At 43.4% G+C, this 25,394-nt stretch overlaps 1 protein-coding gene across 1 annotated transcript in view; it reads right to left on the bottom strand.

Moving 5' to 3' along the window:
* Positions 1–7,701: 7,701 nt before the first annotated feature.
* The window catches only part of kcnk9 (potassium channel, subfamily K, member 9), a 51,619-nt gene continuing 33,926 nt past the window's right edge, over positions 7,702–25,394 (bottom strand). The window contains exon 2 of the mRNA XM_027016251.3: positions 7,702–13,508. Coding sequence (XP_026872052.2) covers positions 12,535–13,508 — 974 coding nt within the window. The 3' untranslated portion in view covers positions 7,702–12,534. The remainder of the gene's footprint in view (positions 13,509–25,394) is intronic.

Below are 25,394 nucleotides of genomic sequence, written 5' to 3' on the forward strand. Positions count from 1 at the left end.
TCTCTCTCTCTCTCTCTCTCTCTTCCTCTCTCTTCCTCTCTGGTCACACGTACCCAGGTCCTGGAGATCTTCCATCCTGCAGAGATTAGGGTTGTAACCAAACACTGCGGAGAGGGAAATCTTCCACGCCACGGTTGGGCATCCCTGCTTAAGCAGTCTCATCACCTCTGGCAGGACTGACAGCCTCTTGCATGTGCCTGTGAACTGGTGTGTGTTCTCAGCAGAAGCAATTGAAGCTGCTTTGCTAAAACTACTGGAACGTGGGGGATCAGATTTCGTCTCCGTTTACGTCCATGTCAAACACCCAGCTGACACCAGCGCTTAGAGGTGTTTTTGAGATGCTACAACCTTAAGCTGTTGAGTGCCAGGATGAGAACAAAGTGCATTTATTTCAGACACACGTTAACTGCAGCATGGAATAAAAGACAAGCAGTGATTATACTGTTAATTTAAACTGCTTTCCATGCTTACCTGTGACAGAACGAGCAAATCGAGCTCTAAAGGTTGATTTAAATGGTAATGGAATCGCCAGAGAGATGGCACTGTGTGTTGGGCTGCTTTTCTGCATCACCTGTGTGCTACTGGGTTCTATTTACTGCTGGATTTAGTGGCAGTATAAGAGAGAGACCTTTAAAAGACCTTTAGCACACAACTTCATGTCACATCCCAAAAAGGTTATAGACAGAGTTTTTATATATATATATATATATCCTTCCACACACACAGCAGAACAGAGGTACCGAAAACCACTGCTGACTGCCACGCCATCAATGCTAGTGGTGGGTGTGGGCTGGGATACTGCCAGGCAGCCCAAAGCTAGACAGGAGCAACCGAGGGTCAACGGCCTTGTTCAGGAGCCCAACAGCGGCATATATATATTTAAAATTCCAGGTGAGTAACTGTAGTATACTGTGGTAAGAGATGTAGAGATATTCAAAACTGTACACAAAGTTTCCATAGAAACAGGACAAGTATGGGGCTAATGTGCCTCATAAGCCGATACTCAGCCCTCTCACCTCTAGGGGGAGCTGCCATCCGGGGGAAGCGTCTTCTCCCTGGATCTCCATGGGTGCAGGAGTCGTCTCTCACCCTATGTGTGCAGGACAACTGATGGAGAGGAGGGAGAAGCTGTCTAAAGTAGGTGCCGCTGGCTAGCAGGAGCGGGCGGTTATTGGCCCCTCCCGCACGGATCGTTGAGGGTCAGACACGACTGGTCAAGACCCGTTCATCTGGTCCCGTCATGCCCTGGACAAAAGACAAACAAGTCTCTGAGACTTGTGGGTGTTGTACAGGATTTTAATATACTCATATAGGTGCAACACATAAACTATGGAGAATTAAAATGCCACTCATCCAATGCAAATGATTACTTAATAGACATTAATGTACTGAGATATAAATTAATATATGAGGTACATTTTCATTTCATGAGGTACATTAAAAATAACTCAAACGTCAGAAAAAAAACCTCCTGAACTTTCTCTTTAGAAAAAAAAGTGAACTTGAAAAAAGTGTAGACCTTGATTTAAACATTTAAGGATGAAATTAGGTGAAGCACATCTTAGAGAATTTGAAACTAACAGCTAATAACAAGTACTAGAAAACGTCTAGGAACATTTCTCTGTGTCACGCTGTTCTAAGAGTTGCATGTGTAGAGTCAAGGAGCATGTTCATAGCTGATTAAGGGAGGCTGACCTGAATCATGGTTTCAGGTGCAGAGAGCTTTGTGTGACTGCACAAACATGCTCGCAGCCCGGCAGAAGATACAAAATGGTTGTGTTGAAGATTACTCCATATATTAGGGTCAAGTGTGTAATCCCAAGTGATGGCAAACACACTCATGATGTACACATACACTACATCATTCATTATATGTTTTTGGTGTTTCTATTGACACTGGTCTCGTGCAATGTATTTATTGTATCGTATTTATTGTTATAGACTTAACAACCTGTAGATGGCGCCAGAGGCTGCCGCTAGAAAATGAAGCATTAACGACAATTATACATATAACTTTCGCTTAGTCACGGTATAATCTGCTGATACAGTACCACAGGCTTTACCGCAAAACATTTTTAACGTGTTTTTAAAAAGGTCAAATTCAAAACGTCCTGCTTCAGTTACGTCCTGCTTCAGTCTTGCGTCCTGGTAACTAGTTTTTGGGTTCTTTTGTTTTCTCGCTTACCACTCTGTAGAATGTCCTCAGCCTCCTCCTCTCTCCTCTTCTTGATGTTTTTTTCTCTCTCTGCCTATCCTTCTATTTTTCTAATTTCCCCATGTATCTATCTATCTATCTATCTATCTATCTATCTATCTATCTATCTATCTATCTATCTATCTATCTATCTATCTATCTATCTATCTATCTATCTATCTATCTATCTATCTATCTATCTAACAGGTGGGATTCCTAGTGGTGGGGAAAGTGATGAGTGACCTTTGACCTGTCCCTCCTGGTGGGTGTGTACTTTCTCGGGTACAACAGTAACAGAGTAAAGGTTAACAGGGATGCAGGCCTACAGCTACCACTCACAATGCACTGTTCTGGTTGGTTTTAAGAACTGCACAAGCTTTACCCAGAACCCCTTGCATTCAGTTGCACAGTTATTACAAGACAAATGCCTGGTTTCATGAATCAGTCGTCTACGCTTCCCAGATGGCTCAGTTTAGGAGCTTTTATGTCCTATTATTCTTCAGTGTTGATTAGACACTCCGTTAAAATGGATGGTGTTGAACTGAATCTTAAAACGTTCATTTAAGTTTGATTAAATGTTAGAGGATCCAAGTGGACTGCAATTAAATATGAAAAATGTAAAGACTTTGAGACAATTTAAAAGTGAAGACTTTATACTGTCAACATGATCTTGTATTGTATCAACTATTTAACTTTACTATATGGGTAGTTTATAATTTGAATGATTCTTAGCCTTTTTTTATTTAGCAGAGATGCCCAAATTCAGTCTTAGACAGTCCCAGCACAGTCCTAGCCAGTCCCAGCACAGTCCTAGCCAGTCCCAGCACAGTCCTAGCTAGTTCCAGCACAGTCCTATTCAGTCCCAGCACAGTCCTAGCCAGTTCCAGCACAGTCCTAGCCAGTTCCAGCACAGTCCTATTCAGTCCCAGCACAGTCCTATTCAGTCCCAGCACAGTCCTAGCCAGTCCCAGCACAGTCCTATTCAGTCCCAGCACAGTCCTATTCAGTCCCAGCACAGTCCTAGCCAGTTCCAGCACAGTCCTATTCAGTACCAGCACAATCCTAGACAGTCCCAGCAGAGTCCTATTCAGTTCCAGCCCAGTCCTATTCAGTCCCAGCACAGTCCTAGCCAGTCCCAGCACAGTCCTATTCAGTCCCAGCACAGTCCTATTCTGTCCCAGCAGAATCCTAGCCAGTCCCAGCACAGTCCTTTTCAGTCCAAGCACAATCCTATTCTATCCCAGCACAGTCCTATTCAATCCCAGCACAGTCCTAATCAGTCCCAACATGGCACAGAATGATGCTTTCTCTGCTTTATACCAAATTCAAATCAAAAGCTTAATGCTTGATAACTATCTGATGAGCTGAATAGGGAGTGTTAGAAGCACATTAGAAGTAAATGTTAGAAGTAAATTAGTGTGCATTCATAAACTCTATTGTAACCAGCGTAGCACTGTTCATGGACACTTCACCTGTTGTTTGGATTTCGGTGCTGTCAGTCAGAAGCTGCTGGCTACAGGACCTGCCAGGATCCATTCCGGTTTTGGTTCTGCTCAAACATCAGAGCTGGTGTGAAAGGAAAGGAGAGAGAAGCAAACAGACAGACAGAGAGCACAGGCATACGGCACTCGCAGAGCATCGAATGCATGAAAATAATTCTAGATGAATTTCTCTTCCCCAACGGAGAAGTGCACAGAGGCTTGGATCAGAGTCCAGAGACATCAGTGCAAGCTGTGACGCAGCACAGTGAAAACGAGCCTCCTTCTCACTTCACTCTGTGCATGCAAAGCACACTGTGGACTGTGATATCCATCCATAAATTTGGACATATTTATTGTTGCATTATTTGCAGTCCTATTGCTTGAATAGATGCTGACGAGAAGACTTGTCAGGAATCAGAGGGGTAGTTCAGGAGAGTAGGTCAGTCATTATGAAATGGAAACATTCTTCTTTTTTTCTGTACCAGACAGCACTGAAGGTCTGTTTACACCTGATTTATTTGTTCAAAGGGAGCTGCAGTGAATGGGTAACTTTTAAGTGCTCTACGGAGCATGCCAGTATACCCGGGGAAGTTCAAGTGGAAGTGAGAATGATGGCTATATATGTGGTCCGAGTTGGACGAGTTAGAAACCAGCAGTAGTAATGCAGAAGAAAAAAGCTCTACAGGTGTTTTACACTAGATGTGAAATCAAGAAATTATTCACAAAGGCAATTTGCGCCTTCATGTTTAGTGTACTATATAGTAATATTAAATTGTAGCGATTATAGAGCAAATTTAGACTGGATTGAGTTTAGCCAAGGTGAAGAGTTATTTAAAATCTAGAAATATTTAACCAATAAGCAAAAAGCCCACCCAAATGAATGGCTGTTCTGAATCTATCTGTGTAAGCAAAATTCCTTTACATTTTTTGCATATAGTCTTTTAGTGTGGAATCCAATTAAGGTGGTCAAAAGATTTCCTGCCTATAAGAAAATCTATTCAGAATGTAAGTTTTATAAAAACGGAATAACTTTCCCAAATCATCTCCTTAAAGGAATATTTGTTTTTCCTTAAAGTACAGAATTTCTCTCTGTGCCTCTCTCCCCCAGCACCTGTGTACACAGCTTGGACCGTATGAGCCGCGTACACGTGCAGGCTGAGTTCAGCTGATCCATGGGCGAAGAGGTTCATTTGAGTTGCAGTTAAATTATAGACTGGACGCAGTGCGAGCTCCTCCACCTCGTCCCACCACTGTTCTTACGCTGTCGCCATGGACACTGCCTCCCCCTCCACCCTGACAGCTTAATGAGCATGGAGCAGCAGGAGCTGAATAGCACTCGCCAACCGCACACCCCCACCTCCCCTGCAGTGGGTGGGCCCCAGCTGCACAAAACACCACGCGCATGATGTCACAGGGGAGGTTCTGGAACTGGGACCTGCCATAGAACCTGACCGAAGATCCAGCACACCCCAGAAGATCCAGCACACCCCAGAGGATCCAGCCCACCCCAGAGGATCCAGCCCACCCCAGAAGATCCAGCCCACCCCCAGAGGATCCAGCCCACCCCAGAAGATCCAGCCCACCCCAGAGGATCCAGCACACCCCCAGAGGATCCAGCACACCCCAGAAGATCCAGCACACCCCAAAAGATACAGCAGACTCCAGAAGATCCAGCAGACTCCAGCCTGCAGCCCATTTCCACCCATCTCACGGCCTCCAGTACAAGCCGCTGGGCATCTGTGCCAGAGACTCTGCAAGCTGCGAGATAATGACACGAAGTGACCAAGCGGGATGCCATGCGATCGGGACACTGGAGCGGAAGACCAGGTGGCCTCCCTGGCTTGCAGACACACACCCCGCTGCCAACACCAGCAATGCCCCTCAACACATAGGCTGTGTGCCGAGCATGGACACACCACGGTGCAACTCACCGGTGACACAGAGAAGATCTGTTTATATACCTTTTGGACTTCTCAGGGCAGGAGGTTTTGTGTTTTAGGAGAAATAAGTTCGTGTCTCATTCTCTGCATGTTATATGCAAAATGAAAATGTTTATTGATACGGTTTGGTTAAATGCAATTAGAGCATCAAAAATTAGCAAAAGCACAGCAAAAAAAAAAAAAAAAAAAAAAACAATTGTGATTTTTGCTCATTTTCACTTTTTATGAAGGTATCTTCAAATTCTAAGTGCAAAAGTTGTTATAACATAATCTTTTCATCCAAAGTGACAGATTTATGCCTTAAACAGTGGCTGCACCTGAAGAGCTGGAGGAGCAGATATGTTCTGTGTCTGAATCTAAACTACATTAGGGTTTGCATAGTCTTCCACTTGCCCTAATTCCAGCACTAATCCCAATCCTCTCTGTATAATGCATAAAGCATAGCCCGTACACCTTTCACAATGGTAAGATGTTATAAAATGGCATTGTTGTTTATATGCCAAAACATGTCAGTATGACACAGTGCTAAGAAGAGAAGTAATTATTCTAAACATATTATCTTGAGTACAAATATTATCAAAAGTACATTGTCAGAAATGCCATCAACTGCGTTTACATGCTACACACATCTTGAACTGAACCTTGAGTGATGAATTAGCACTCAGACCTTTGCTCTCTCTTTCTCTTACAGACTCTCCCACACACACACACACACACACACACACACACACACACACACACACACACCAACACACACACACACAAACACACACACACCAACACACACACACACACACACCAACACACACACACACACACACACACACACACACACACACACCAACACACACACACACACACACCAACACACACACACACCAACACACACACACACACCAACACACACACACACCAACACACACACACACACAAACACACACACACCAACACACACATACACACACCAACACACACACACACACAAACACACACACCAACACACACACACACACACACACCAACACACACACACACACACACACACACACCAACACACACACACACACACACACACACACACCAACACACACACACACCAACACACACACACACCAACACACACACAAACACACACACACACACACAAATCTCTTTGTTTCTTAGAAGTCACAGATTCATAATAATCCAGACAGACTGTGATTCCATAAATAGGTTCAATGTACACACATGCACAGAGAGAGAGAGAGAGAGAGAGAGAGAGAGAGAGAGAGAGAGAGAGAAGCACATCTCTCTGTCTCGCTGTCACAAAAGTTCATTTGAATTTCACACCCAGTGAGAGGTAATTTTGCACGTCTCCACCCCCTCTCATGTGGGTATAAGCCAGCCTCTCTCCCTCAGGAATACCAAAGTTTTTCAGCCTTAGACAGTTTTGTTTAATCCTGGATTTAAATTTGCACTCAAGTTCCACGAAATTAACACCACTGTTCATTATATGTGTTCGATGAATCAGCAGTACAGTGAAGGCTCATCTCAGCGGGAAAACAAGGAGTGAAAGTAGCCATTTTCTGCCCCTGCAGAGAGACAAAGACAGACATCCATGTTTTCTGAAAGATTTACTATGTGAGCCCACAGTCAGAGTGACTGGATACAGAGTGGCATGATCGCGGATACAGTCACAGTGACTGAGGATACAGTCAGAGTGGAGTGTTTGTGGATACAGTCAGTGTTACCGTGGTTACAGTCAGAGTAATCGTGGATAGCCAAAGTGATCGTGGATACAGTCAGAGTGATAATGGATACAGTTGTTGTAACTTGGAGGGTGTTGCTCCAATAGGCTTTTAAAAGCTTTTTTGTGTTCTGTTTTCTGTGCTGCACATTGCATATTACTTTTATGTATTGCACTTATAGGAGACAGAAATCATGGCAATGATATAAATGTCTTTTTTGTTTTTAGGGATGCAACAAGTCATTAGTTAAAACATGGAATATTTTAAAGTATTATATTTCAAATATTAAATCATGAAAGTAAAAATACTTTAAATATTTTAAAGGGAATATTCATTTAATTGTACCATGTCTATAAGTTTGTAGTAGTGAATATAATGAAATCCACACACACATATATATCACACTTAGCTAAGTGTATGCATGTGTGAGAGAAGAAGAGACAGAAGAGTCCAACTTTTAGCATTTAGAAGGGTGAGAGGGAGACTCACGGCTTTAATTCAATTGGATGACGGCTTCACCCTGGTCATGTGACACCGCCATACCAAATTCATGCACACACACACACAGGAAACAGGAAATACGACCAACAAGCAACCCCATATGCCCAGTGTTTTCAAAGAGCACAGACGAGTGTTAATTCTTCCCTCCAAAAGTCCAGCATTAGAAACGATGAATAAACCCAGGACAAAGGCATACATTGTGAATTTGAATTATTTAGACAGGGTCATACAAAGGTATTATGCTAAACTGTTTAGTTTCACCATAAAGAGGTTCTTCTATTGCATTAAAGTATGTCTATTAACATAAGTCAGTGAACAACATGTGGACAACAGCGTGCAAAACCACACTGAAAACTGACTTTTTCTGCTGAACATTAACTTTCCTCAGTAGTCAATATTCAGCCTACCCCAATATCAAACCCTAGTGAGAGGAGATTAAGAGTGTGTGTGTCATGGATGTTGGTTAACAATAGGGTATGGGCAGTCACAAGTTAATGGTTTTATTTCAAAAGTCAAATTTGAAAAACAAAAAAAAAGTAAAGCAAACTTTGGGTTTAATAAGTAAATGTGTGTATTGTATAAAGGTAAACACTACTGGGCCAAAATTCGGCCTCTCAAGCTTGTGGACTGTTATGGCTGAGACCTTTGGTTTAAACATACATCATTCTTTCAGTATGACTGCAGAGAGCTCAGGCTCTGATATATCAAATCTTTCTGCCCCCGAAATGTGTGATTTCATATCTGAAATATGTGCCTTGCAGAATTACAAATCTTTTTATAGCGATCTCTTAAAGGTATCGACAAGGTACACTGAAGTCTGTAAAAATGCAAAGGTATAGGAAAATATGCCTTTGTATTTTTCCAAGGAATTTTTTTGAACTTAATTACAATATATTCACTGTACAGTGTTATAAAATGTTTTTCTATTTACATACATTTACACTAAAACGATAACATAATAGCAATGAAATTAGGCATTTGAAAGCTTTAAGATGGTAGGTGTGGAGAGGTTGTTGGAGTTTAAACACTATATTCAGAGAATGGTGGTGATTCTTGACTGAAAATAGCAAAGTGAGCTGTTTCATAAATATCTAGCATTAATTCTTCTCTGTTCATCTCCTTAATGGTTTTTATCAAAATAATTATTTACACTTTAATGCCATTTCAACGAGACCCCTGTTGAAACCCCTGTTAAAGAGGTTTTACGGGTGTTTATCGTGGAGTTTGGGACTATATTGAATTGTATGGCACTCCATTTTCACACACTATTTTGTGAAACTGCTTTTCACTGAATTACACTTTGAGAGGCATTTTGTAAAGGTTTGATTTGGCGTTCTTTTGTTTTATGTCTCTAAACTGCTACCAGTTGGAAATATTTCTGTCTAGACAAACAGCAGGAATGGACAGAGCACGTTTCAGACTTTCATCAAGGAGAGAAAATGTGTTTGTTTCCATTTAGCAGATTAGACAAATAGATAGATAGATAGATAGATAGATAGATAGATAGATAGATAGATAGATAGATAGATAGATAGATAGATAGATAGATAGATAGATAGATAGATAGATAGATAGATAGATAGATAGATAGTTTCAAGTTAAGTAGTTAAGTACACAGTTTCCAGAGAAACAGTATGTTTCAGAAAAAGAGTAGCTTGCACTGACCTGTAGGAGTGGCTGTTAATTTGTTGGGATAAAAACTAACCTGGAACCCCCTTGGATTGATGTTGTCTATCAAACATCATCAAATAAAGTTAAAATGGCTGGTAGGTCTGGACTTAGTCCAAGTACATCTAGCCAATTTAATAACTAAACTGGAGGTGGTGTTCGCGTTTTACCTGCTCTAATCTCCTAGAAAAGACAAAAACATCAAAAACATACTCGTCAAGAGAGATAAATGACCACTCAGATAATAACTGTGGTCTGCGACCGCTCTAGATGTGCTACATGTACATTTATTAACACCGCCACTAAAATAACTGGCACAAAAAGATCAATTGTCATCCCCAATTCTTCCTCATGCATCACTGTGGGAGTTGTGTACTGTATTACTTGTAAGAGATACCTTTAGCTTTACACTGGAGAAACCAAGAGAAGTCTCGCTGACCATCAGAATTAAGGATTTGTCATTTCCAGTGGCAAATACATTTTAATACTAATGGACAGTACATTAATTATAAATCTGTTGTTGCTATGGCAGCAATGAAATTAAGAAACTCAAAAAGAACTCTACACTCCTAGTACTTTGGAATGAATGTTATGGTTTAAACACCTACTTTTTCTCACATAAACTGGTTCTCCAATCTACAATTTCATAATCTGCTAGCACAGCTGGTGAAGGACCTCTGTCGGAAATGTCTTGTTTCTCTGGAAACCCTTTGTACTAAAATGTTATACTTTTAGTTACTCACCTAATATTTCTACTGTGTATTAATATATATATATTTTTAAATATATTCTATATTAATAGAAAGACATTAATCTTATAGGTAGAAATCAAAAATCTACCCCTCAGGTTTTTCCTGTAGTTGCATATGGGTAAATTTTGTAAGCTCTGGCAACCAGATATAGCTTTTTCCTGGAGAAAGGGTAACGTCTGGATGGGACATTTTGAAACGTCATGACTGTAATTCATTTTAGTTCTGTGATCCTTTTAACCAGCCTCCATTTTAAGTTAAGGGACCAGCTGCTGAGAGCCATCTTGAGAAGGTCACTTTGGAGTGGCCATCCAGTGCCTGCCTGGTCGACTTTAGTGGCACCACCGACTTAATCACCTCATGTAGTAATGGACAGCATGTTTTAAAAAAAAACAAACAAACCGCTAAATACATCCTGGCGGTGAGTTGTGAAGGAAACGTTGCAATCTGCATGTGGAACGTGAAAACTCTTCCGTTCAAAACCTGAGAATGAGTGGTTACCAAACACGTCACCTTTAAGACTGAAACTCTCAACCCTTCTCATATCGACCAGCCAAAAGGCAATAAATATCAACACACAGGAGCTGGCTTGAAGTTTTATGTCTGATTGCTGGAAAGTATCTTTAAATGTCCTTTCCCGCTCACACTAGCACATGTACACTGTAAGTTCCCCTAGAGCGTTCTAACGAAAACTCTCAACTTTAGGAAGTTGGTGTTTTGTTTCACTGGAATGGAAGAACCTTTATAGACAAGATAATTAAGCAGAGCTAAGAGTCTAGCTTGGAGCAGAACAGCGTTGTGCAGTAATAGCAAGATCAAAGGTCAGCCGTTCTGTACCTAAATATACATTTTAAGTGAAACTCATTTATGTCAAAGGTCCTCTGAATGTTACACTATATTTATGAAATGTTCGTGACATAGCATTAATAGCAGATTGATAAGTTTGATTTTTTAGAAAATAAACTTAAAGGATTATTTGCTTCTGATACTCAATCCATTGGCATTGCTATTGTTGTCCATTTGACAGTTTATGCATACCAGTTTTAACCAAGCACATGCAATAATTGATCATTTTATTGATCAGGCAAAACCCAAAGGCTAGTCCTGCTCTCCTCTGATCATTTCTGTATGTTACACAACTGGAAAATCTCTACATACACATACAGTTTACAAACCTTTCCTCTAAAGGAAACCATATTCAAATTTTTTAAAAAAGAAATGAAAAAATAAAGGCAACATACATCACCTGACAATAAATGTGCATGCTGGGGCTGATAATGCTGTTTTGGCATGGCATATCTTTAAAGAAACCAGTGTTTTCTTAAATCACATGGTTTAAAAAATTAAAAGGAAAACAAGAAAGGGAAGAAAACAAAAACAATAATAACAAAAGAAACAATAATAACAAAAGAAAAAATAATGGGAATAAAAAAGGAAACAATCTGTTTATGTCTTTAAGTCGTGAAACTTTGAGGTTCAAACCAGTTTTTCATTTTGTTTTGTCATTGAGTGATGTGGCACTTCAGAATCCCCACCCCCTCCAACCCCCCAACCCCAATTTGAAATAATCTTTAGGTAAAATAATCTTGAAATAATCTTGAAATAATCTTTAGGTAAAAGACAAAACAGTGTTATTATTCTCTCCCTGTAAAAAAGAGGTTTAAGCTCTCCCTCGGTATTGTCGCCGAAGCTCGAGGGGCCGTCGTCCGGTGTGACACCGAGGTGACAAGGTCATAAATTCCAGTTTGGGGGTTTTACCCCCAAAACAGAGGCGAACCGCAGCCCGTGGATGTTCCGGAAGAGGAGCATCAGATGAGGGAAAGGCAGATAACCCACATCCATGCTTCATGCTACTCATCCTGGGTGACCAGTTTTATCGGGCTTGCGCCTCACCTCCACTCCACAGCTCCCATCTTCCCCCAGCCTGCCGCACATGCCTGTTTGTCTCTCACCACGACGACGGAACAACGGAAAACAGGAAAAAAAAAATGATTTTGGTTAAGAAATAGCTTTTGCAGATGCAGTGTGTGTGTGTATGTGTGAGAGTTTATGTGTGTGTGTGTGTGTGTGTGTGTGTGTGTGTGTGTGAGAGAGAGAGAGAGAGAGAGAGAGAGAGAGAGAATGTGAGTGTCTGTGTGTTTTAATGTGTTGATGAATAAATATTTTTCTCAAAAAAGGGAGGAAACAGGAAGAGTATGTGGGCGACAGCTGGTGTCCAGGGCAGGGGCAGGGCTGGGGTTTGGGGGCGGGGCCAAGGCTGGGGGTCCAGTGTGTTCAGACGGACTTGCGTCGCCTCATCAGGCGCAGGTTGTCCGTGTAGCTGTGCAGGCCGGGCGACACGGAGCTGATGGGGGAGGGCAGGAAGCTGTTCTTCAGCGTGCTGGGTGAGATTTCTTCGATACGGTACGTAACCGCAGAGTGAAAGTACTGGGGTGGGCTCAGCTGGCAGCTGAAGGAGTTCTGGTGTGAGAACACCCTTCCACCCACCCCCACACCTCCTCTTCCTCCTCCCCCTCTTCCTCCTCCTCCTCCTCCTCCTCCCCCTCCCCCTCCGTCGGGCCGCAGCGCAAGCGCGGCTGAGCTCCCGAACTCGTGCGAGCGGTAGCGCATGCACGAGCACACGGACTGCAGGTCGGCCACCTCCGACCTGAAGCGCGGCTGCTGCTCCCGCCTCTCCTGCCGGCCCCTCGCAGGCGCCCCCTCCTGGACATGCACGACGGTGCTGCTCCAGTTCCCGGCCAGCGAGGCGCGCTCCTCGGCATCGCGCCGCTCGTCCTCGCTGTTCATGGTGAGGAAGCGCAGCACGACCAGGTTCAGGAAGGCGCCGATCACCGTCAGCCCCACCAGGATATACATGAAGCTGAAGGCCACGTAGAGGGGCTTCCTCTGCAGCGCCCGGTTCTTCTGCAGGGCCACAAAGTCGCCGAAGCCGATGGTGGTGAGCGTGATGAAGCAGTAGTAGTACGACTGGAAGAAGCTCCAGTCTTCGTAGTGGGAGAAGGCGGCCGCGCCGATGCACAGGGTACCCATGCAGGAGAAGAAGCCCACCGTCACCATGTTCTCCATGGAGACCTCTGTGATGCGCATGCCACAGCACTTCTTGATGCGCTTGAGCAGGTACTTGACGAAGGTGTTCATGCGCTCGCCCAGGCTCTGGAACATCACCAGCGTCAGAGGGATGCCCAACACGGCGTAGAACATGCAGAAGGCCTTCCCCGCATCCGTGCCTGGCGCCGCGTGCCCGTACCCTGAGAGGAAGCGGAAAACACACAGGATCAGGCCGTGACCCGCCACACACGGCGCAGAGACCGTCAGACTGGAATCTCAGTGGTTACAGTTAGGACCGCAAGGTCTAAGTGAAGCTTTGCGGGCTGGGTGGTGTGCACCCGTGGCTAAACTATACTATTTGTACATTTATCGTTTTATGCTTAATAAGCAAGTTATACCCAATTTCTGGTCATTTTAATTTCTACTTTGGCTCGTTAAAAGTACAAACAGCTGTGGACATGCTGCTTCCCAAGACTCCACCTCTCTGCTTAGGCTAAACGGGTCTGTACCACGGAATTGTGCAGCGCACTTTCAAGAGTAAATCCGAATACATCTGCAATGCCCAACTACTGCTTGTTATCACATTAAACCCATTTTTGGCTGAACAAGAAACTGAAATAAACATATTTCATATGTTCATATATCCCATATACGTTTTACAAAGCAGCAACAATTTTTACTGCGTGATTGCTCATTATTTTGAGGGGGGTGGTGGTTATTTTTACATCTCTCTGTATTTGGTTAATGTAAGCTTTATGCAAATTTCTTAGGCTTTCTCACTTGCATCCATATACTGAAAATGCAAGCTCCGCCCCTGCACCCGGTATATCATTGGTTAATCATTATCGAGGTACTGGCCTTTGCAATGCAGAACGTTGAATTATGCAAGTAAGTGCTCTAAATAATGATTAATTTATAAGCAGGCACTGTGACAAATCTCAGGCACTGAAGAGCAGGGTTCTATTCATTTTTTGACGGCAAACGTAAATCATTTTGGCCAGCTCAACGCCAGCCCATCCTTCACATTAGAGGTTTAACCTGTGTATTTTTGTGGACAAAAGGCTGAACTGCTACCATATAGGTGCCTGTGTGCCTGTCCCAGTATACCTGATTCATTTCATTAAAGACTTAGTAAGCAGCAGGTGTTCTAGCGCATCTGTACTAGAGTAGCTTTGCTAGAGCATGTATTCAAGCATCATCAAAAACATATAAAAGGACAGAAACTTCAGAATTGCCCCTGTGTACAGGTAGTTTCAAAAAGTAACATTAAAGTACATCTTCAAGCAAAAACTGGTAATAAAACTGCTTACATCATAACCCCGGAACACAAAGTTAGGATTATACATAAACAGATTAACTGAAGCATTATCCCAAAATGTTAGGAATACAGAATCATTCAAAAAATTACATACAGCTCATAAAAATAGCTCAAATTAATTTGTGCTTGGTAGCTTGAAAAGATGCTGACAAGGAATTCATAATCTTCAGGGTCTGGTGGTGATTTCAAGCAGTACGCCAGAAGATATATGACAACCCAATCACTAATGTCAGAAGATATACAACAACACTATCACTAATGTCAGGAGATAAACAACACCACTATCACTAATGTCAGGAGATAAACAACAACACTATCACTAATGTCAGGAGATAAACAACAACAGGAGAAAGAGCTGAAATAAGCAGACCACTTAGCAATCCAAGAAAACACAAGAGAGATTAATTAACTGTAACTTATGAACATTAGGAGCACAATGTACTGAAGTTGAAGGACAACTGAATTACATTCAGTTCAGAAGTGACAAATGCATATTTTGCCCTGAATCACTTTATATGAGGTTACTCACATTAGGTATATGCCATTTTTCAAGTGGTGTAACTGTTTACAGTTTTTCCATCAACCCAAGCAACCTGTGGTTCATTTTTCTTGCAGAAGGAAGCACTGGCTTTGTTCACAAACGTGACCAAGCAGAAAAAAAGGTTACATCAAACTCACACAAACACAAACACACACACACACACACACACACACACACACACACACAGACACACACACACACACACACACACACACACAAATACAAAAGAGCTGTTTCATTCATTTTGCTGTGGGTTCAGAGATCAGAGTGGAGGTGTTCAATTAGACAAATGTCCCCTCTCTGCCCCTCCTTGCTCCCTATAGGGAGGGGAGGTGGAACGGCTGGGCATTATTGGTTTAGAAAAGGTAGGAAGTCTGGACGGGCCAGTAAAGCTTTTAGCTTAATGAGCCTTTATCTGGAGGCAAAGAGATAAAAGTTGCTGAGTCACTTGGATGCCATCGCACCTTTCCGTGTTGACTTATGGGATATTGGGATGGGATGAAAACACAGTATGACAATAAATGCATCAGATTCTAAACCTCCTGAGTCTGCCATTCGCTCTACATTTATAACCAGTATGCTGGGCAGTGTGGTGTAGCTGACTGGTATGCAGTACTGCGAGCATTATGGCAGGTAGTACTAAAGGCCAGGTTGGCAGTACAGGTGTTATGGGGGCAGTACGGTGAGTATTATAGTGGGCAGTATGGCACCATGGCCTGCCTAGAGTATTGCATGTCACGTTGGGCAAAAATGCCATCCAACTGGGCCCATACACAATTTAACCATTGCGTTATACACAGTTCGCCCGCTCCGGCGGGCAGCCGCAGGGGAGCCGGACGCCCACCAGGCACAGCCTACGTTCCCTGGCTTTGCAGAGGCCACGGCTGGCCCGTCTCATGCCGGGAGCCTCGGGGAACTTGCTGAGGTCTCCACTGTTCATTTGGTCCTCTGAGCATTGACCTCAGAGCTGTCTTGGACACCAACTGCCCACTCCTGCACGTGTTCCTGGCTTGTAGGCTATTTTTAGCTCACACTCAATCGATTCCATTTGCAACCGGCGACTGGGGAGAGTTTTCTTTTCTTCACGACCAAGTGCTCACAGTTCGTTTGACCCTTATACAGCACGCACGCAGGCATTATACACACATGGGTGCACACACTCCTGCGGGTTTAAACAAATAATTCCGCAGCTTCAGAGTTTCACGGTCAGTAAGCCAAGAGGTGAAGGATCTGAAATCAGACCTGCTAAGCTTGAACAGCCCCCATACAGAAGCTCAGATCCAAAAGCTGGACTCACTGTGGAATACTTACCATATGTGTTTTGAGCAATTAGGTGCTCACATTATAATAAAGACAGCCTGCTGAGAACAGGAAGCTATACTGACTGAAACATGAGATATACAACACTCTAATATGCTAAATAAATGTCTCTGTTTATTCATCCTTTATGGCAGGTGAGGATGTCCATATGATGCAGAATAGCTTCTTCAAGAGCAAGAGCAACTTAAATGCTGTACTAAATGAAAATAAAACTCACTTTTTTAAAATTGTACAAATGGCACACATTTAGAAATGCGTACACATTTAGACTTCTGACATCAGCTGGGTTGTCCTCCCCTAATTCATTTTCTGTAAATATATCATTCTAACACCTCTTCTACTGCTGCATTTATTGGTCTACTTGTTCAATGTTTTGCAATACCCTTCTGTGTATCACCTATTTCACATAGACAAACTCCTTAAACACTCATTTGAGTGTTTCTGATTATGACCCTATTATCACAGGGGTGTTAATAGAGATGCCACCGTTTACAGCATGCTTTAGAAAACAGTCTTAAAAACGCAATGGGCCTAGGTCGTGGTCATCACCTTGACCTTTGGCTGATTGTGTCTGCCGACATCGTGACCATCACCATGCGTTTGGATGATTGTGTCTGCCGACGGTGATCTTAGTGGCGTTGTTTGCGACAGTGGGCCTAGTAAGTAGGCTAATAATTCCTGTCTCTTGCAGGCCAGTTCAGTGAACCACCTCGCCTCCTGTTATCTGTCTTTAGAGAATCCTTTGGAGTGGTGCACGCAAGGAGCTGCCAAATAAGATTAAAACCTACCCAACGTGGGAGGTTTATTTGCCGTGAGTACGGAGCACTGCAAAGCCGAGATACGCCGCGCAACACTGTTGTTATCTGCGGAAGTGGGTCGATCTTCTACACGCGCATTGCTTGTCACGGTTCCCTCTCCAGTTTGCGCTTAGTCATGGTGCGTGTGTACAGGGGGGTCGCGAGGCTCCCCCAGAGTGGTGAGTCACCGGTTAAATATAATCAGGACAAGTCGTAAAAGCTCAGAAACGTACGATGTTGCGAAAGCAAGTGGATGGCAACCTTTCAGACCCAATTAAATAAAAGAAATGAAAAATGCTGCATAACAAAATGCGCAGCCTACGCTCTGGTTTTGTCCACGTGAGAGTAGTTTCAATAACGGGACAAAAGGCAAAAGCACACAATGAGTTTTTAAGCCAAGTGCGACAGCTGTACAAAGACATAAAATGTACTTGTTGAATCTAAGCTTTATCGTACCGGGTCCAGTAAGTCATCGGATTGCACTGCGCAGTTACCCGAAGTGACAGTCCAGTTCTGCTACTCAGAAATGTTATCCTGAACCATTAGAACTTAAGAAAACTTTAGAAATCTCAAAAAACCTCAAAACCTTTATCACGATGAACAGCAAACTAATTAAAATTTCTTGGTTGAACCTTTTTACCATTGTGTCTTAGATAAGTATCCATTGGTCATCAAAGTTCCCTAACCTCTCAACCTCCCTTTCCCGTTAGAGACCCACTAATTAATATTGAGTTTCTAGGCAACCTATGCTGCACACAGTACTTAGGCTTCTCTGTGGGCTGTGGGTGGGGTTGGAGGGTGTACAGGTCTAAACTATGAATAAGTCTTAAGTAGCGCCACTGTAAAACAGCACTGATATGACTCTTATTCTGTCCGTTTGTCTTCAGAGCATTGAAATGCTAAACACAGCTAAGCTGCGTAGACGTCAACTGTTCAGAGCTATGGAAATAGGTCATCATTCTATATATGTAGGTAAGGCAGGGCTTAGACATTAAGGCTATAAGGAAAGGCTCTCTGGGACTGGAGTTTGACTGTTCAGGGTTAAATCATAGAGATGTATGGGGAGCCTTTTGGTTTCTCATTGTAGCGTGGGACCGGTTGGCATTGCTGATTTGAGCCCCTTGGCTACATGGACGCTAATTGTAAAGAAGATATCGTTCTCTGCTAATGACGCTAAGTAACTGAAATTGTGATGTCAGCTTGATAAGGTGTGGTGCAGTCATCTTTGGTCTCCTCGCGGTGGATATAAACAACACATATTTGGCGGTTCGAAAGGAAGCAGGGACATGAAAATTAAATTACTGTCCTCTCCTGTGCTGAGTCATTCTGTGCTGCAGTTGCTGTCTAGACTATCTCTGATTGTGCCGATTAGAGGGATTTTTTAATGTCTAAGAGGCAGAAGGCATTGTACCTGTTCTGATGCTATTAGGACTATTATTATTATTATGATTTAATAATTCTATTGCCAGTGTGTGTGTGTGTGTGTGTGTGTGTGTGTGTGTGTGTGTGTGTGTGTTGCTTTTTAAAGCTTGGGCCTTACTGCCAGGTCTCAGTAATGATTTGTAGGAGCACAGAAGGTAAAATAAACGCCATACAATATAGCTAACAGCCAGAATAGTGGGTTTTGAGTAGTTTCAGGGGGAACATAACTTCACCCCTTTCCGGAAGGTTCAGGACAGGAGTGTAACTCGAGCTCAGCCTCCCAGCATACACCCATGGAAGATGGCATAGCGCGTCCTCTAACACGGCCCGCTGTGTGACGTCTGCGCTTCAATCGCCCACTCTGACACACTGTAATGAGGCAGAAATACTCTCACTCTACAGTAGCTCACCTGGTAGAGGAGGAAGTGCATGGTGCTACTAACACCAAGGTCATGGCGTTTGCTTCCAGGGTCGCTCGAGATGTCATTACTCATAAATATCTAAGCCAATGTGGATAAGAGCATCTGCCAAACAATATAAAAGGACTATGGTGTGTTCTGAGCTTCTCATTTGGTACTTCTAATTCTGCTTTTAAAACAGGTTTTACAAGCATGTAAAGACAAATCTAGAGGAGGGAAAACTTCACTAGCAGTGAAAAGAAGCATGTTAACCAGCCCCTACTTGACTTGGCTGTTCATAGCATTTTGGGGTGGGCTTTCCTTTAAATGAATGCTTTAATGCCATGAGGTCTACTCCTTAAATTATAAGCAAATTGCACATTTCCACATCTGATGCATATCAGATATCATATCAAAATCCTACAAGTCTGAAAGGGCAATGAGATTTCATTTATTATTCACAAAAGCCTTGTAATGGCAAAGCTTTAATTGAACTTGTATCTGGAGGAAGCGAGAGAGAGAGAGAGAGAGAGAGAGAGAGAGAGAGAGAGAGAGAGAGAGAGAGAGAGAAAAAAACAGAAAGACCAAGCAACAGCATGGCTGTACGTCATGTTTAACAGGAAGGTTGCACAAGCTCGTTGTTTGAAAGCCTGTTCTCCCAATGGTATCGCCATGAAGTATGGGCCGCTAACAGACAGGTTCATTACCGTGGAAGGGCTTCACATCGCTGCCTTTTGCCCGGCCATGTCACCTGTTAATCCACCTCCAATTACACCCTCAGCAAGTCGGTGATAATGACCATGAGATGCAGCATGTTAATGAGAATGGAGTGGGAGAGAGAGAAAAAAGCTGAGAGAGAGAGAGAGAGACAGAGAGAGAGAGAGAGAGAGAGAAGTGAGAGATGAGTACAAAGAGAAATAGGAAAAGCAAGACAGAAATTATGTGTTATTTTCCTAAAACCTTCTAGAAATATCTTGGATCTCTTTTAATTCAAGAGTGTTGCTAAACTGGTCATAAGCCATTAATGTCTGAGTGCCTACACACCAGGCTGTCATTTTCAGATGGTAGGGAAGTTCTTCACAAGGAACAAGCCTGTGCAGCACAGGAGATCTGGTTAAAGGTGCGAGGTGGTGTACATTTGGTTTCGAACGACTCCGTCCGCCTGTTTCAGGGCATTCTGTGCCCGTGAAATCATAGTCACTTAAACCGGCAGTCACTTGGTTTACAAACACAGGGTAATAATATGCTACAAGGCCATTGCTAACAATGTGAATAAAATCACACAATATGCAGTCTCCATAGACAAACAGTGGCAGTAGGGTGGGTCATACTGAAGAGCTCAGTGACTTTAAACACGGCACAGTGAGTTTCAACATTGGATGACACTTTTGCCCCGAGTCAGGTCATGAAATTTCTGCTCGGTGTGATCTGCCTCAGGCCAACCGTGAGTGCTGTTATGATGAAATGGAAGTGTCTAGGAGCAACAACTCTGCCATAGAGCAGCAGAGCACACAAACCCTCGGAGCAGGATGGACAAGCGGAGCAGGATGGACCCTCTGCTGGGCCTGTTAAAACCCACAGCCTCTGGGAGCAACAGCAGCCCAAGAACTGCGTCAGGACCTTCACGAGGCCGGCCGAGCGGCTGCGCACGAGGCTGAGATCACCGCGTGCAACGCCGAGTGCTGGCCGGTGTAGCGTACACCGCATTAACAGCAGACACTGAGACGGTGGAAATGCGTTTTCTGGAGTGATCAACACTTCACTGACTGAGAATATGATCTATGAATCTGGGTTTGGTGAATGCTACAAGAACACAACCTACCAGAATGAATAGTGTCAGCAGTAAAGATTGGCTGAGAAGGGACTAGTCTGGGTCTGGTTTTCAGAGATTGGGATAGGTCCCTTAGTTCCAGTGAAGGGTATAGTTAATGCTATAAAGACATAAATAACTGTATGCTTCCAACTTTGTTGTAACAGTTTGAGGAAAGCCCTTTTCTGTTCCTGTTTGACTGTGTGCTCGTGCAAGGTCCATAAAGACACGATTTAATGAGTTTATACAGATCCCTGATCTTAACCCCACTGAACACCTCTGATATGAATTGGAAAGTTAATTGTGAGCCAGACATTCTCGTCCAACACAAGTGCTTGACCTCTTGTGGTTGAACGGACCCAATTTCCTAAAGGCACACTACTAAATCTTGTGGAAAGTTGTCCCAGAAATGTAAAGGCTGTAACAACCACAAAGGGTGGGAAGGGGTGAGAATCGATCCATATTAATGCCTATGCATTTGGAATGGGATGTCCAGCAAACCCATACAGGTATGATGGCCAGGCGTCCAAATACCTTTGGCCATATAGTGTAAGTTTGAATTGTAATTCTCCTATTATCCACATCAGCCTTGTTCACACACCTTCTCCTCTTCATGGTCATTCAGACCTCATTCTGCCACGCTGCTGATGGCATCTCCATGAGACACATAAACACTGGGACTGTGTCCAAACTGGTGCTTTCAGCATATAGCAAATATCAGCACAGCTTTAGAATGAAATGGTCTGACTATGCCTCACGCAAGACAAGTCCTCCTGACCTTAAAAATATATATTATTATTATTATTATTATTATTTTGGCAGTTGCATGCAGTGAGTGTGATTTAAGCGGATTTCTTACAAATGAGTTCGTAAGGAAATATAGAACAACTGTGACGCAGTTGCCCGGTACTCAAGAAGCTGAGGAGCAGGAATCCATATCCCAGAATCCCCAGGAACCAATTTGTTATTTCATATCATCCTCCCCAGAAAGTACATAAATACCTACCTGTTTGTCTAGCCCGTTGCGAAGTATTGCCACTTCGTTTCCAAAGGCTTACCGAGGGTGTTCTTGTATTCCACTTTCTGTGCGTTGATTGTATTACATACATTTCTGCTTTTGCGATTTTGGCTTGCTCGTCTGGATTCTGACGAGCCGAGTTTCTCCCTCTTGTCAGTCTGGTTAGATTCTTTCATGGTGTTTTCTAGTACGACTTTGGATCTCTTTTTGGCTTACTGCTTGTGCCTTTATAGTAAAAATAACCAATCCAGCTGCTCCTCAAACATCTGAATACTCATGTCGCATTACAACAACAAATCCACACCTTGCTTAAACAAGAACTTTTTTAAATGTTTAGAAATCTGCACTTGTGAGATCCTACTGGGGGAAGAAAATTAATAGATTCAGCAGAGAAACATCAAAGAAACTCCTCAGATGATCATGGCATCAAACACGGAGCTGAGCAGTCTGTTAGGTGTAATCCAACGAAGGAAAGATCAACATTAATCCTCTTCTCTACTGGAGTTTCCGTGAAAGGGGTTGATGAATGAACCGTCTGTTTTGCTTTGGCCATGCCAAAGTTCAGTCAGTTCTTTTTTCCAGCCAGCATGGATCCTTAATTTGGCTAATGTATTCTATCAGAGATGAAACTGCTGGTATTTGTTTCTTTCTTCGCAACCTGTTTACCTGCCACTCAGGTTTATTTATAAATGGTTACTTGTACGTGGCCATTTATGTTAACAGTGGCTAATGCGTAACCATGATGTTTCTTTCTGGGGCACAACACGGGGGTGATCAGCCTTTTCTTTTTGTGCCATCTCAAGCCACGCCCGCTACACGTCACAGCGAGAACGAACCCGGTGACCTGCATTTATCTGCCGGGTGGCCACCAGAGGAGGAGGTACTGTTGGCTCCATCGCAGGAGTCACGGGCAGGCGGCCGTTCCCGGTCACACAGACAAGAGCCCGAAGGTCGAGTCCGATTAGTCAGTCTCGGAGGACAGAGATGGCCAGATTGCTGATGACCGGAGCCGTCCTTCTGTGGACGGAGGCCCATGCCAAACGCCGTGAAAAACAACAGAGGCAAAGCCATTCCATTTGATTCAGCATTCACCAGCAGTTCAAAGGCAGACTTTGGTTTTAAGGAGTTCCAAGAAAAGCACTGACAAGTGTGAAATGGATGAGAACATTTTAGACAAGCGCACTCACACACTCACCAACATCAGGCTTTGCTAGAAAAATTGCATCCTATATAATAATGCATTAATTTAAAAATAATAATTAATTTCGAAATGCATCTGTTGAGTCAACATATCCACTAAACACTGATGACTTCAGGTGTATTGAAGGAGTAGTGAGAGAGCAGGTAAAACAGTTCAGGAGTTTGGGGCTGGAGAACCCTGTGCTAGGCTGTGCTCCTTGACTGATACTGTGGGAGTTTTGAGGCTGTGCTACTCCTACTGCATTGTGGGAGTTTGGGGCTGGAGAACCCTGTGCTAGGCTGTGCTCCTTGACTGGTACTGTGGGAGTTTTGAGGCTGTGCTACTCCTACTGTACTGTGGGAGTTTGGGGCTGGAAAACCCTGTGCTAGGCTGTGCTCCTTGACTGGTACTGTGGGAGTTTTATAGTTGTGCTACTTCTACTGTACTGTGGGAGATAGGGCCTGGAGAACCCTGTGCTAGCCTGTGCCCCTTATCCTGCACTGTGGACATTTAGACGCTGTGCTACTGCTACTGTACTGTGGGAGATAGGGCCTGGAGAACCCTGTGCTAGGAGATGCTCATCCTCCTCCTGTAGCAGGTGCTTTTAAATGCATCCCCTACATTCTGAGGCATGCCCCTGGTTTCCCCACGCACCACACAGGAACGCATAGAGGAATCCATTCAAGCACCAATGCACTGAGAAAAAAATAAAAATAAAAAAATAATAATAATTTTGTCGGTATCCAGACAAATGCACCTGTTTATTTTTTAAGGCAGAATCAAGAGAATCAACTTTTTTTTTGTAAAAATGATGCAAGCATTTAAGGTTTTTGCTGGGAGGGTGATGCCTTAGAAGTGATATGTGATACTAAAAGAAAGAAGTGTGTATGGGTAAGCGAGAGAGGGAGACTGTCTGTAGGAGAGAGAGAGAGAGTCTGTTTGTGTGTAGGAGAGAGATAGAGTCTGTTTGTGTGTAGGAGAGAGAGAGTCTGTTTGTGTGTAGGAGAGAGGGAGAGAGAGCCTGTGTTTGTGTATAAGAGAGAGAGGGAGAGAGTCTGTGTTTGTGTGTAGGAGAGAGAGAGAGAGAGAGAGAGAGAGAGAGAGAGAGAGAGAGAGAGAGAGTCTGTTTGTGTGAAGGAGAGAGAGAGAGTGTGTGTTTGTGTGTAGGAGAGAGAGAGAGTCTGTGTTTGTGTGTAGGAGAGAGAGAGAGTCTGTGTTTGTGTGTAGGAGAGAGAGAGAGAGAGAGAGAGAGAGAGAGAGAGAGAGAGAGAGAGAGAGTCTGTTTGTGTGAAGGAGAGAGAGAGAGTGTGTGTTTGTGTGTAGGAGAGAGAGAGAGTCTGTGTTTGTGTGTAGGAGAGAGAGAGAGTCTGTGTTTGTGTGTAGGAGAGAGAGAGAGAGAATCTGTTTGTGTGTAGGAGAGAGTCTGTGTTTGTGTGTAGGAGAGAGAGAGAGTCTGTGTTTGTGTGTAGGAGAGAGGGAGAGAGAATCTGTGTTTGTGTGTAAGAGAGAGAGGGAGAGAGTCTGTGTTTGTGTGTAGGAGAGAGAGAGAGAGAGAGAGAGACAGATCGTGTGTGTATGTGTAAGAGAGAGAGAGAGTCTGTGTTTGTGTGTGAGAGAAAAAGGGAGAGAGAGAGATAGAGAGAGAGAGAGCGAGAGAGAGAGAGAGAGAGAGAGTCTGTGTTGTGTGTAGGAGAGAGAGGGAGAGAGAGTGTGTGTGTTCGTGTGTAAGAGAGAGTGAGAGTGCGATATGTGTGCACTCCCTCATGATCATGAGCCAAATCTCCCTAACACATCAGCCTCCTGAAAACCTTCCTTCAGACTGATCTGTTTGCTTGGCCACAGCATCGTGTGTGCGTTTGTTTTCCATGAAGCGTGGCCCCCAGTATCACATGACTTATTACTCTGTCTCTTTTTCTGAGAGCCTTTTATAGCATTTTTTAAGACAAAATCTTCAGGTTTTATACGAGGAGGTGAGTGGAAGAAAGTAGATGTGAGAATATTTTTAAAAGAGAGAGAGAGAGAGAGTCTGTTTGTGTGAAGGAGAGAGAGAGAGTGTGTGTTTGTGTGTAGGAGAGAGAGAGAGTCTGTGTTTGTGTGTAGGAGAGAGAGAGAGTCTGTGTTTGTGTGTAGGAGAGAGAGAGAGAGAGAGAGAGAGAGAGAGAGTCTGTTTGTGTGAAGGAGAGAGAGAGAGAGTGTGTGTTTGTGTGTAGGAGAGAGAGAGAGTCTGTGTTTGTGTGTAGGAGAGAGAGAGAGTCTGTGTTTGTGTGTAGGAGAGAGAGAGA

Source organism: Electrophorus electricus, chromosome 4 (genome assembly GCF_041902795.1).
Source record: "Electrophorus electricus isolate QZ-2024a chromosome 4, ASM4190279v1, whole genome shotgun sequence".
In the NCBI taxonomy this organism is placed as follows: domain Eukaryota; kingdom Metazoa; phylum Chordata; class Actinopteri; order Gymnotiformes; family Gymnotidae; genus Electrophorus; species Electrophorus electricus.